The following is a 12,302-nucleotide window of genomic DNA, read 5'->3' as shown; positions in this document are numbered from 1 at the left end:
CTGTCTGGGGCCTGAGGTCTGAGCTCACCGCCTCTGACGCACAGTGGGCTTCCTCATGTCAGCTCCGGTTACCGGGCGGTGGGACGCGGCGTTGCGGCAATCAGCAAGTCGCTGTAGATTTAACCATATAACTATGTGCACACAAAACCTCTCCTGGCAGAAGTGCACGGTTCATCACTATTTGCCCGACTCAGAACTTTTCCTGCTGCTCCGTCTTGTTTTCCGCATCAGCCTCGACGGCATGCAGTCTCAGTGTCTGTTTTTAAAAAATACTTATTTTTATTGATTTCAGAAAGGAAGGGAGAGGGAGAGAGGTAGATAGAAACATACATGATGAGAATCATTGACCGGCTGCCTCCTGCACGCCCCACACTGGGGATCGAGCCTGCAACCCGTGCATGTGCCCTGACTGGGAATTGAACCGTTGACCTCCTGGTTCATAGGTCAATGCTCTACTACTGAGCCAAGCCGGCCAGGCAGTGTCTGTTCTGTAGAGACCCTGAGGCTACTCTCAGGCAACTTCCAGGGAGGCCGAGCTTTAGCAAACTTGTAGCAGGCGGTCTACAGAGGGTCTGGGTCTCTTCCCTGGGTTGCCTGGATCACCCGTTCCCTTTTTTGCCTCAGTTTCCCCCTTGTAATGGAGTGCAGCACGACTTCCCTCTCTCCTGCTGGATCCCCCACTTCTTGAGGCTTCCTGGAAGGTTGGGTGGCACCTGGAACATTCTGTCCTTCCTGGCCTTCTCATTCCCCAGTGACCACATGGGCCCCTCACACCCCTAACACCCCTCATACCCGCCACCCTGCCATTTCTGTTCCTAGTGTCTGTCGGGACCGGAAGTGGAACTGCACGGACCACGTGTGTGACGCCACGTGTTCCACCATCGGCATGGCCCACTACCTCACCTTTGACGGGCTCAAATACATGTTCCCCGGAGAGTGCCAGTATGTTCTGGTGCAGGTGAGAGAGAGGGATGCTGGGAGGGTGCTGTCTGTCCTTAGGTGGGGGGTGCAGTCTGGGGTTTCCAGGTCAGAGTCTGCTGCTCTGTCCATAGAAACTACTCTGGGCTGGTTTCTCCAGTGACTGTCCAGCCCCTGAAAGAAGGGCCTACATAGGTCAGGGCTCGAGCCTCACGTGATTGCCATCTTCCTTTACTTTACCTGGTGGAGACATAAACATAGGACAGAAGCTCGTTTGTTGACTGGGACTGTTGTGGGGCAAGGCTACTGTCAGCCCAAATCAGCACCAGAACGGAATCAGAACAAGGCATCTGCTCCTTTTGGCAGGCAGCCTCGGTCAGGGGCAAGTGGGGAGGGAGCGAGGCTGGGCTGCAGGCTGTGTTACCTTCCCTGCTAGCACCCTGTGGAGTGAATAACCCACACAGCCTTAGGCAGCAGCCCTGGACAGGGGAATGGTTGAAATGACCCCTGGAGTTTGTTTCCCACCCTCTGATTCTCTTGCATTCTCCACATTTTCTTTTCTAACCTGGTGCAATTCAGAGTGGGCAGGAAGCGGGGTGGGCACAGGAAAGCCGCACTGCCCAGCAGGATGAGAAAGAGCCTAGCTGGTGAGTGAGGGCCCTCTGCCTTCCTCTCTCCCGTGCGTGGATTCCTGTAAATTTCTCTTGCTGGTTGACACCGAAGTGGGTAAGCAAGGAGGGATGGGGGCTTTTCTCATGAGGAACGAGATGGCTTGACTCTGTGAAGCTTTAAACAAATGTGGTCTCTCTGTCTCCATTCTTGGGAGGAGGAGGGGTGGGGGCTTGGTATGGTCTGAGGGAGGCCACAGACCCAGCAGCCTTAGTCTCAGAGACTGAGCTGTAGGGTCCTGTGAGTCAGGCAGTGAAGGTGATTGAGCGTGCACGCCTGCTCGGCATGCTGGGAGTGGGGCAGAACCAGCACCCTGACCTGCCATGAGCAGAGCATGCTGGGAGTGAGCAGTCTCACCAGTTAGCCATGTGAAGAGCATGCTGGGAGTGAACAGGGGCACTGACTAGCATGTGCAGAGCATGCTGGGCGTGAGCAGGGCCACTGACCAGCTGCATGTAGAGCATGCTGGGAGTGAACAGCAGCAGCAACTAGCCAAGCCTCCATGACCCACACCAGAGATGACTTGATGCCAATCTTCTGACCTGGGGAGAGGTGGCAGGAATAATATTTCACCTCTTTCCCCCAGGATTACTGTGGCAGTAACCCTGGGACCTTTCGGATCCTGGTTGGGAACGAGGGATGCGGCTACCCCTCAGTGAAATGCAAGAAGCGGGTCACCATCCTGGTGGAAGGAGGAGAGATTGAACTGTTCGATGGAGAGGTGAGTGGCAGCCCATCCTTTCCCCCTCAGGCCCCTTGTTCTTCTGTGGGCTTGTGAAGAGCATGTGCCAAGCATTCGTTTAGAACTTGCATGAATGGAATATCCTGCAGCCATGAAAAAGAGTAAGCTGTATCATCTGACTGTGACATATTCTCTAAGAACAAGTTACAGATGCGTATGCATAGCATGAGCCCATTTTAGTGAAGGTGAAGAGATAAGCATGGAGAAGGGTGGTAGTGCTATCCGCATAGGGATCAGTGCTTACCTCTGAGGGGTGGAGTGGACACTGGAGGGCAGGAGGACTTTTCCTTCTAATTATATGTATAGAGAATATATATATAGAATACAATTACATATACATATCCTATCTAATAAAAGAGTAATATGCAAATTTACCATCACTCCAAGACACAAGATGGCCGCCCCCATGCGGTCAAAGATGGCTGCCCCTATGTGGACACAAGATGGCTGCCAAAGATGGCCTGCAGGGGAAGGCAGTTGTGGGCAGTTAGGGGTGACCAGGCCAGCAGAGGAGGGTAGTTGAGGGAGACCAGGCCAGGAAGAGAGGGCAGTTGGGGGAGGGGGACCCAGGCCTGCAGAGGAGGGCAGTTGGGGAGGGGGGACCAGGCCTGCAGTGGAGAACAGTTGGGGGGGACCCAGGCCTGCAGGGGAAGGCAGTTGGGGGGAACCAGGCCAGCAGGGGAAGGCAGTGGGGGGACCAGGCCTGCAGGGGAGGGCAGTTGTGGGTAATCAGGCCAGCAGGGAGTGACCAGGCCAGCAAGAGAGGGCAGTTGGGGGGGACCAGGCCACGGGGGAGGGCAGTTGGGGGCAATCAGGCAAGCAGGAAGGGCAGTTAGGGGTGACTGGGCTGGCAGAGGAGGGCAGTTGGGGGAGACCCGGTTTGCAGGGGAGGGCAGTTGTGGGCAATCAGGCCAGCAGGGAGGGCAGTTAGGGGTGACCAGGCCAGCAGAGGAGGGCATTTGGGGGAGACCAGGTTTGCAGGGGAGGGCAGTTGGAGGTGACCAGGCCTGCAGGGGAGGACTGTTTGGGGTTACCAGACTGGCAGGGGAGGGCAGTTAGGGGTGACCAGGCCAAGAGGGGAGGGCAGTTAGGGGCAATCGGGCTGGCCAGGGAGCAGTTAAGCGTCGATCAGGCTGGCAGGGGAATGGTTAGGGGGTTATCAGGCTGGCAGGCAAAAGCGGTTAGGGGCAATCAGGCAGAGGCAGGCGGGCAGTTGGGAGCCTGCAGTCCTGGATTGTGAGAGGGATGTCCAACTGCCCGTTTAGGGGTCCGGCCTAAATGGGCAGTCAGACATCCCTCAAGGGGTCCTAGATTGGAGAGGGTGCAGACGGGGCTGAAGGACACCCCGCCCCCGTGCACGAATTTCATGCACTGGGCCTCTAGTATTATATATATGCATATATGAATATGTATATTTTGGGAAGTGATGGTGTTTCGGGAATTTTTACTTTCTTTTACATTTTCAGTTCTTTTTAGATAAATCTTTTTTAAAAAGAGCAATAACCAGATCCAGGCCTCGTGTAGAGCTTTGACATGGTTCTCAGAGGGTATGTAAGAACCACCAAGGAGATCTTATTTAAGATGTTGAGCCTGGCTGGTGTGGCTCAGTGGTTGAGCATCAACCCATGAACCAGGAGGTCATGGTTTGAATCTTGGTCAGGGCAAATACCTGGGTTGCTGCTTGATCCCCAGTAGGGGCATGTAGGAGGCAGCCAATTGATGATGTTTCTCTCTTATCGATGTTTCTATCTCTATCCCTCTCCTTTCCTCGTTCTCTAAAAGTCAACAAAAACATATATATGTATATAAAAGCCTAAGTGACCGAACGACCGATTGAATGACTGGTTTACCGGTCACTTTGATGTGCACTACCACCAGGGGGCAGATGCTCAATGCAGGAGCTGCCCCCTGGTGGTCAGTGTGCTCCCGACAGGCGCCAGACACAGGGCTCACAGCTGGTGAGCACTACTGTGGTGTTGCGAGCCTCTCCCACTTGGGACTCCTCTCCCGCTTGGGACTGACTGGGCAAGAGCCTGCAGCAGGCACAGTGGGCCGGGATGAGCGGTGAGTGGGAGCAGCAGGCAGGAGCGGCAGGCAGCGTTGGACTGCTGGTTTTGGCCTCATCCCCGCAGGCCACACCGAGGGACCCCACCGGAGCACGAATCCATGCACCCGGCCTCTAGTATTTTAATAAATAAATAAAATCAATTGCCCAGAGATGCTTAAAATCATTGCCACGTTAAAAACCTATTTAGGAGGCCACATGTATTTAATGATCAAGTGTCAAAAATTCTTTTAGGGAAGTGATGGATGATCTTCTGCTAGCTGGTTTTGTTGTATTTTTAATCTCATAATTATGATTTTGCTGCCACCTCTATTATTGCCCCTTAGTCAGAAGGTTCTTGGAGAGTGATAGGTGGGACAGACACAGAAGCATCCAGGCAGGTGCTGGCCACGAAGGGACGAGCTCTCACTGAATGGGACAAATGGAGCTCCATGGAGACAGACATGGGTACTCCCTCTCCCCGTCTCACGCTTCGCCCTCCTTCAGGTGAATGTGAAGAGGCCCATGAAGGATGAAACTCACTTTGAGGTGGTGGAGTCCGGCCGGTACATCATTCTGCTGTTGGGCAAGGCGCTCTCTGTGGTCTGGGACCACCACCTGAGTATCTCCGTGGTGCTGAAGCAGACATACCAGGTCAGTGGCCTTCCTCCACTTCCTCATCTCGTCTGTGACTTGCTGTTGGGACCTTCTTCAGTTTCCTGAGTAGTAGGAAGTAGACACTGCGCCTCCTGATGTCTCAGGGGAAGGTAGGTGGTCTGAAAAGGGGATGCATGAGCAGAATCTTCAGAGAAGAGAGGGAGTGAGCCATGCAGATATCTGGATGAGAGAATTTAGGCACGTGCAAAGGCTGCAGAGTGGATGATGTTTGGAGTGTTTGAGCAAGGATGCCTGTGGCTGGAGCAGAGGGACTTGGGGGGAATGGTCGTTAACAAGGGTAGGGAGGAAGCAGGGATCATACTGTGGGGGCTATTAAGCCATGTAAAGACCTTGGGCCTTTTGTCAAACTCTGGGAACATTCTTACTTGTTTCCCAGTAATTCTCCAGGTTGAAGCAAAATAGGAACAAGTCACATCTCTTTGTCCCAAGACAGGGCTCCAACTATGTTGTAAGAGTAGCATCTTTTCCAGGCCAAATATTTCCAGTTCCTCCCCTAGTTCTTATGTGATGGTTTCAATTCATTCAGTAATCACTCATTGGGACTTGTATACCAACACTGTGATAGGAGAACATGAAGATGAATAAAATCTTATGTCAGCCCTGGTGGCACTTGGTATACATCAGAACCCTGGCCAGCCTGCTATGAACAGGCTGCTGTTTACCAGGTAAAGGACTCCCGTGTCCGTAGTGTAAAGTAGTCATACCTCTGCACTCTCATTGATGCAACGATGAACTAGCTCCTCTCTCTGCCCCGCCCCTTACTGGGGAGGGTGATGGCTTGTATTGGAGATTCCAGAGCCAAGGCTGCCTAATTCCCACTTGGCCAACTACAGGACGTGGGCAGGTTGTCTCTCTTTGTGAATGATCTTTTTTTCTTTTAACTTTAAAATGAGGTCAGTGAGGAAGGCCAGGAAAAGGCCTTGGCAAGGGCCAGGCTTTGCTGATCACTCTGGTCTCTTCTGGGTCTCCATCCCTGCCTCCCCACAACCCTCCTCTTCTCAGATGAGCGGCCTCCTTTGCTGTCTGGAGCCCTCCTTGCCCTGAGTCAGAATTGGCCCTGAGGTTTGCAATGCTCACACTCTCAACTTGTCATCAGGAGCAGGTGTGTGGCCTCTGTGGGAATTTTGACGGCATCCAGAACAATGACTTTACCGGCAGCAATCTCCAAGTTGAGGAAGACCCCGTGGACTTTGGGAATTCCTGGAAAGTGAGCCCGCAGTGTGCTGATACCAGGAAAGTACGTTTAGGGTCTCCTTGTGGGCTACGGGTGGGGGGTGGGGGGTGGTATACCCTGCAGTAGTCGCAGGGCTCGGAAGAGGGTCTCTCGGATCCTTCCGGGTTGACTGTTTTGGTCTATTTGTGTTCTCTTGCCTTATTCCCCAGGTGCCACTGGACTTGTCCCCTGCCACCTGCCACAACAATGTCATGAAGCAGAGCATGGTGGACTCCTCCTGTAGGATCCTCACCAGTGACCTTTTCCAGGAATGCAACAAGCTGGTGAGGGCTGCCGGGTAGCCAGAGGCAGAGGAGCGCTGAGGGCTGGCCAGCGTCTCGGGCACTCAGAGCGCGAGTGTCTAATTCTGGACCCAGCCTGGGAGCCTTTGAAATGATCTGCATGGGGTCACCTATTTTCTCCCTTTATTGGTGCAAACCAGGAAACAGAAAGGATAATCGGCAGTTTATGGGGAAAGCAACGCCTGGCAAGTCATTTTTCTTCTATGCCAGGCCTAGCTCTTCTGAGCATCAGCTTTTCTTCTGGACATCAGTTTTAGAGCCTGTGCCCCCTGAGTTATCTTGTCTCCAACTCTAGAGCCAGGAATTTTGTTTTCCTGTTACCTCACTATATCTTCAGTCCTGAGTACTCTATCCTCTCCCCTCAGAAAACCCTACAGCTCCTAGGTCTTGTCTCAAAAACCCTTTTCTGGTCTTAGCTCCAGAAAAGGGTGTTGAGGCCTCATTTTATGGCTTGCTTCTGTGCCTTCCTCTCCAATAGTGGTAAGCAATTCCTTAAACACGCATGCTGCTGTGTAGCACCACCACCGTGGGTGTGACTGGTTAGATACCAGTATCCCGGTTCTCTTTCTATCCATCCAATGATTTTTGGTCCCTGAGGACGCCAAAGACACTCAGGATTCCCTGCTTTGATGGAAATCCTGGGCATCTGAATGGGAACAGTGGAGACAGTGAGAGGAGTCAGGGGAACTGGGATTGTTGGAGGGTGTTGGAAATAATGACCCACTCAGTGTCTGAATTCATTCCTTTCACAGCAACCCTGAAAGAGGCCAGTGTATGTAGTGGCATGTTTCGGGGGAAGGGAAGGTCGGCACAATTCCTGTGATTGAATGTGGATGGTGGATAGGCTACCTCTTCATGTAGACCTGGGGTCGGTCCAGGAGTACACAGGCTGGTCCTACTCTCCAGCATACTAGTCTCATAGCACCGCATAGGGCAATGTGAGTGGGTCCTGATGTATTCCTCTCTCTTCTTGCTGAATGGAGGCAAGGGAAATAGAGTGAGCAGTGTGTGTGTGTGTGTGTGTGTGTGTGTGTGTGTGTATGTGTGTGATGTGTCTATGTAAAAAAAACACCCAAACATCCATGAGGTTGGGAGTCGGTTTTGGGGATGGATGGATGATTGAGCAGATAAGTGGACAGATAGAAACAAATGTTCTTTTGAAAAATTCTTAGACACACCTATTCTATGAAAGACTGGTTTTACTTAATGTTTCTTGCTGGAATACAGATTAGAAGCTGGAAATTCTGCCTTAGTACCCATTCCCTCTTTGGAAGCATTGACCTACATTTCCCCTCCTACCCTGGATCCCCCTTTCCCATACTCTGACTACCAGAACTTTCCCATCCAGACTAAGAGCCGGAGTGCCTGTGTCTGGTCGAAGGCCTGGGCCACCCTGGTGCTCCCTTGCAGGTGGACCCTGAGCCGTTCCTGGATGTTTGTATCTATGACACCTGCTCCTGCGAGTCTATTGGGGACTGTGCCTGCTTCTGTGACACCATTGCTGCCTACGCTCATGTGTGTGCCCAGCACGGCAAGGTGGTGACCTGGAGGACAGCCACGTTGTGTCGTGAGTCCTGGTGTCCCTCAGGGTCTCAATCCCCCTCCCCTGAGCTCTTGTGCATCTAGACATTAAGACCTTAAAGTGGGTGCAGGATGGACAGAAGAGAAGGCAGAGCTCTAGTGTGGGGATGGATGGCAGAGGGCGGAAGGGAGTTAAGACACTGATGTGAGTGAGGAGGGACAGGGGACAGGGATCAAAGACATTAATATGTAGAGACCCTTACTCTGGAGAAATTCTGGAAGAGGGAGAAGAGGGAACAGTGATGAAAAAAAGAGGGAAGTGAATATATGTCTTTAACTAGACACTATATTTGCCAATATGAGTGATCAACTCATACATTTATGTAGGGTCTTCCTTCCTCGGGTGTAAGCAGCTGATGGTTTCTATATGGAAAACCAATTCTGAACCACTGGGTTCCTGGTTTAGGTGCTTTACAAGTCCAGCAGCCTCTAATAGTGGGGACTCCTGTAGTTCTTTTGTCCCCAATGTTCTCGTCACCTCCCCCAGAGCCATCACCACCACCACAGGTCTCACCATGTCTGTCTGGGGCCTGGATGCAGTCCTGGCATCTCAGCAGGCATAAGACTGCCTATGCTTTAATGGTTCCGCTCATTTCTTGTCTACACAGCCCAGAACTGCGAGGAGAGGAATCTCCGGGAGAACGGGTACGAGTGCGAGTGGCGCTACAACAGCTGTGCCCCTGCTTGTCCCACCACCTGCCAGCACCCCGAGCCACTGGCCTGCCCCGTGCAGTGTGTGGAGGGCTGCCATGCACACTGCCCCCCAGGTCAGCCACCTGCCCTGGGTGGGGGTGGATGGAGGGATGGGACAGTTAGTCAGGAAAGGTGATTCCTTGTCCTACATCATCTCAGCCTTGCCCAGTGGTGCCCGCTCCCCAACCCTATAACCCTGGGTCCTGTTTGCACATGTCCTTTCATCGGAGCCAGGCCAGCTATGATTTTTGTCAAATTGAGCTTCTGTTTGCTTATTTATGGGTCTATCTCCTGGAGCAGCACTTTTTTTAAAAAAATGTTTTTATTAATTTTTAGAGAGAGAGAAAGGGAGAGGGATATATAGAGAGAAACAGCATTGATCGGCTGCCTCCTGCACGCACCCTTCTAGGGATTTAGCCCAAAACTCAGGCCCCCTTTAGTTAAAGGTAAGTCTTCCTTGTTGTAAAGGTGAGTTTGGGCTCCTGATGAGAGGTTTGTCATGCAGGGAAAATCCTGGATGAGCTTTTGCAGACCTGCGTTGACCCTGGAGACTGCCCCGTGTGCGAGGTGTCTGGTCGGCGCCTGGCCCCCGGAAAGAAAGTCACCTTGAACCCCGGCGATCCCGAGCACTGCCAGATTTGGTAAAACCTGGTTCTTTGAAGCATGAGTCTTATTGTCTACTCTGGGGACCTGCTCAGAGGTGTAGGTTTTAGGAAAATGCCCTTGCTGTGTGAGTCGTGAGGTAGTTTTTGTTTAGCTTGTTTTTCTTTAAGGACAGACTAGATTGCTTCTCCAGAAAACATCTCTTAAGAGAACCATTAGGCTTCTGCTTTATTTTATTTTTTTTATATTATTAATCCTTACCCAAGGGTATTTTCTCCATTGATTTTTAGAGAGATTAGAAGGGAGGGGGAGAGACAGAGAGAGAAACATTGATGTGAGAGAGACACATCGATTGGTTGCCTCCTGCACTTGCTCTGACTGGTGCCGGGGATCAAACCTGCAACCCAGGTATGTGCCCTTGACCAGAATTTAACCTGGGGCCCTGCAGTCCTCAGGCCGATGCTCCAACCACTGAGCAAAACTGGCTAGAGTCCATTAGACTTCTTAATCTCTTCTCGCTGAAGGATGGGTGAAGTCTCACATTGTTCCTGGAGGTCACATCTAGTCTATGAAAGTCAGGCTTCCTTTTTCTCGGAGGTGGGGATGTAAGGAAGGAAAGTGAGGCAGAGCCCTGACCTCTCAATGTGACTTAGACACCTCCGGGCCACAACCCAGGTCCCAGGACAGGGCTTTTGTAACTGGGAGGGAAGACTCTGGGTTCTCTCACCCGACTGCCTCTGGGAGTGGGGGAGCTTGGGGAGGTGAGAACGAGTCCTCAGGGTGAGCACTGAGCTTTCTGAAGTCCTGCTCCTAAGTAAGGAACGTGCATTTGGATGTTGATATATTCATATATTCAATACCACTTCTTATGGGAACTTAAACTTGAGAACTTAAATTCACTGGGGAAGGGGCCATGGCCACAGCTGCCAGAGTCAGATCCAGCCACAGCCATCTGTATAAACATGAGTGAACACTGCCCGGGGTGAGTTCTCTAGCAAACACAGGAAACTAGAAAGTATGTCACTCAGGCACTGTTAGCAAAGATGGGAGCAATAAATCGTGTGGGCCACGAGGAAGTGGGAATTAACTTCCCGGTAAGACCCTGCCTATCCACTTGCCCTCTGCTGAAACGGAGACTAAGGAATAAAGGAAGGGCCCGGATGCTGGCGTGGGGCTCTGAGCCACAGGACATGAGTGTAGAGCCATTTCCCCACTGCTCTCTGCTGGCCACAGGGAGGGGTAGCTACCAGGGGCAAACAGGGGTGGACAGTAGTTCCAGGAGCATCGCCTGGGAAGTTAGCCACAGGCCACACATCCCAGGGCTCTTGGCCTTACTGGGAGTGCTGAGGGCAAGCTGCCTCGAAGGCCAAGAGTTTACAGAAGAGAAGTTCCTAGCCTGGGTTGCATCTTTGGTCTGGCATAGCCTGCCACTCTCTAGGACACTGGTGGAAGGGAGAAGGGATCAGAAGGCCGGGAAATTTGGACTGGTAGTGTAAGAATGTGTGTCAGGAGCAACTGCTCTGCTAAAGACTCGTGGTATGTGCTTGGGGCTGGGTGCAGGATCCAGCCAGTTCCTGGCATGTGGTAGGTGCTTCCATATGTCTGCTGGAGGAATGAATGAATGAGCCACTGACTTTCCCCTCCCGGTCTAACATCTTGGGGACCCCTACATGCTACTCCCAAATGCTTTGTCCTGTTAGCTAAAGCTGGGATTTTGAATCTTTATTCATCTTTCCAAAAATATTTTAGTCCAGTTTTTCCTCTCTTCCTGAAAGCCCAATATATTAAACATGGTCCAAAATTCATACAGTTTAAATCCTGTTATAATAAACTAGAGGTTCAGTGCACAGATTCATGCACTGGTGGGGTCCCTCAGCCTGGCCTGCGCCCTCTCGCAATTTGGGACCCTTCGGGGAATGTCAGACTGCTGGTTGCAGCCTGATCCCCACAGGTCAGGCTGAGGGACCCCACCGGTGCATGGATCCATGTACTGGGTCTCTAGTATGCCTATAAGATCTTTGGTTAATCTCTTCCCTCCCGCCCCCCTCCCCTCTGAGATTCATCAGTCTGTTCCATGTTACCATGCCTATGCATTGAGGGTCTGCCCCCTGGAGGTCACGGTGCATCATAGCTACCAGTTGAATGGTCCAATAGTTGCTTATGCTTATATATAGAGAGACTAGAGGCCTGGTGCATGAAATTCGTGCATGGGGGGCTGTCCCTCATCTTGGCCTGCACCCTCTCCAATCTGGGACCCCTCGGGGGATGTCCGACTCACAATCCAGGACCGCTGGCTCCTAACCACTTGCCTGCCTGCCTGCCTGATTGCCCCTAACTGCTTCTGCCTGCCAGCCTGATTGACGCCTAACCACTCCCCTGCTGGCCTGATCACCCACAACTACCCTCCCCTGCCATGACCCGCCTCCTCCGCCAGGACCCGCCTCCTCTGTGCCATGCAGAGCTGCATGACCCCCAGGCCTCACCGCATGGAGTGGCCACCGGGCTCCGCCTCCGCTGTGCATGCGGCCATCTTGTGGCAGCCATCTTTGTGGTGGCCATCTTGTGATGACATCACACGTGAGGGTGTGACGCCACCTAGGCTTTTACTATTATAGATACCATAAAGCATTTATCTTCAGTAGAACATTTACAAGTCCTGGTCAGTGTCAACATTTTAGAGCAATATTTGTCTTTGGAGTTACTTGGCAGAAGGTTTGGGTTGTAATTAAATATTTGTATTGCTAGACATGTAGTTTGATAAAAAAAAAAAAATCTACTTTCAATGGCCGTGTGGATGGCCTGGAAACAAGAAAGATTCTTTTCTTTTTCAGGTCCTAGTAAAGTTTGGCTTGTGGAATC

The 12,302-nt window shown here is 51.9% G+C and overlaps 1 protein-coding gene across 1 annotated transcript in view; it reads left to right on the top strand.

Moving 5' to 3' along the window:
* The window catches only part of VWF (von Willebrand factor), a 117,611-nt gene that overhangs the window by 63,357 nt on the left and 41,952 nt on the right, over positions 1–12,302 (top strand). Inside the window, exons 20-27 of the mRNA XM_079773902.1 lie at positions 820–958; positions 2,174–2,308; positions 4,881–5,027; positions 6,148–6,288; positions 6,435–6,548; positions 7,977–8,133; positions 8,756–8,914; positions 9,346–9,481. Of these exons, the coding sequence (XP_079630028.1) occupies positions 820–958; positions 2,174–2,308; positions 4,881–5,027; positions 6,148–6,288; positions 6,435–6,548; positions 7,977–8,133; positions 8,756–8,914; positions 9,346–9,481 (1,128 nt within the window). The remainder of the gene's footprint in view (positions 1–819; positions 959–2,173; positions 2,309–4,880; positions 5,028–6,147; positions 6,289–6,434; positions 6,549–7,976; positions 8,134–8,755; positions 8,915–9,345; positions 9,482–12,302) is intronic.

Source organism: Cnephaeus nilssonii (genome assembly GCF_951640355.1).
Source record: "Cnephaeus nilssonii genome assembly, chromosome: 6".
In the NCBI taxonomy this organism is placed as follows: Eukaryota; Metazoa; Chordata; class Mammalia; order Chiroptera; family Vespertilionidae; genus Cnephaeus; species Cnephaeus nilssonii.
This window is presented reverse-complemented; position numbering and strand designations above follow the sequence as displayed.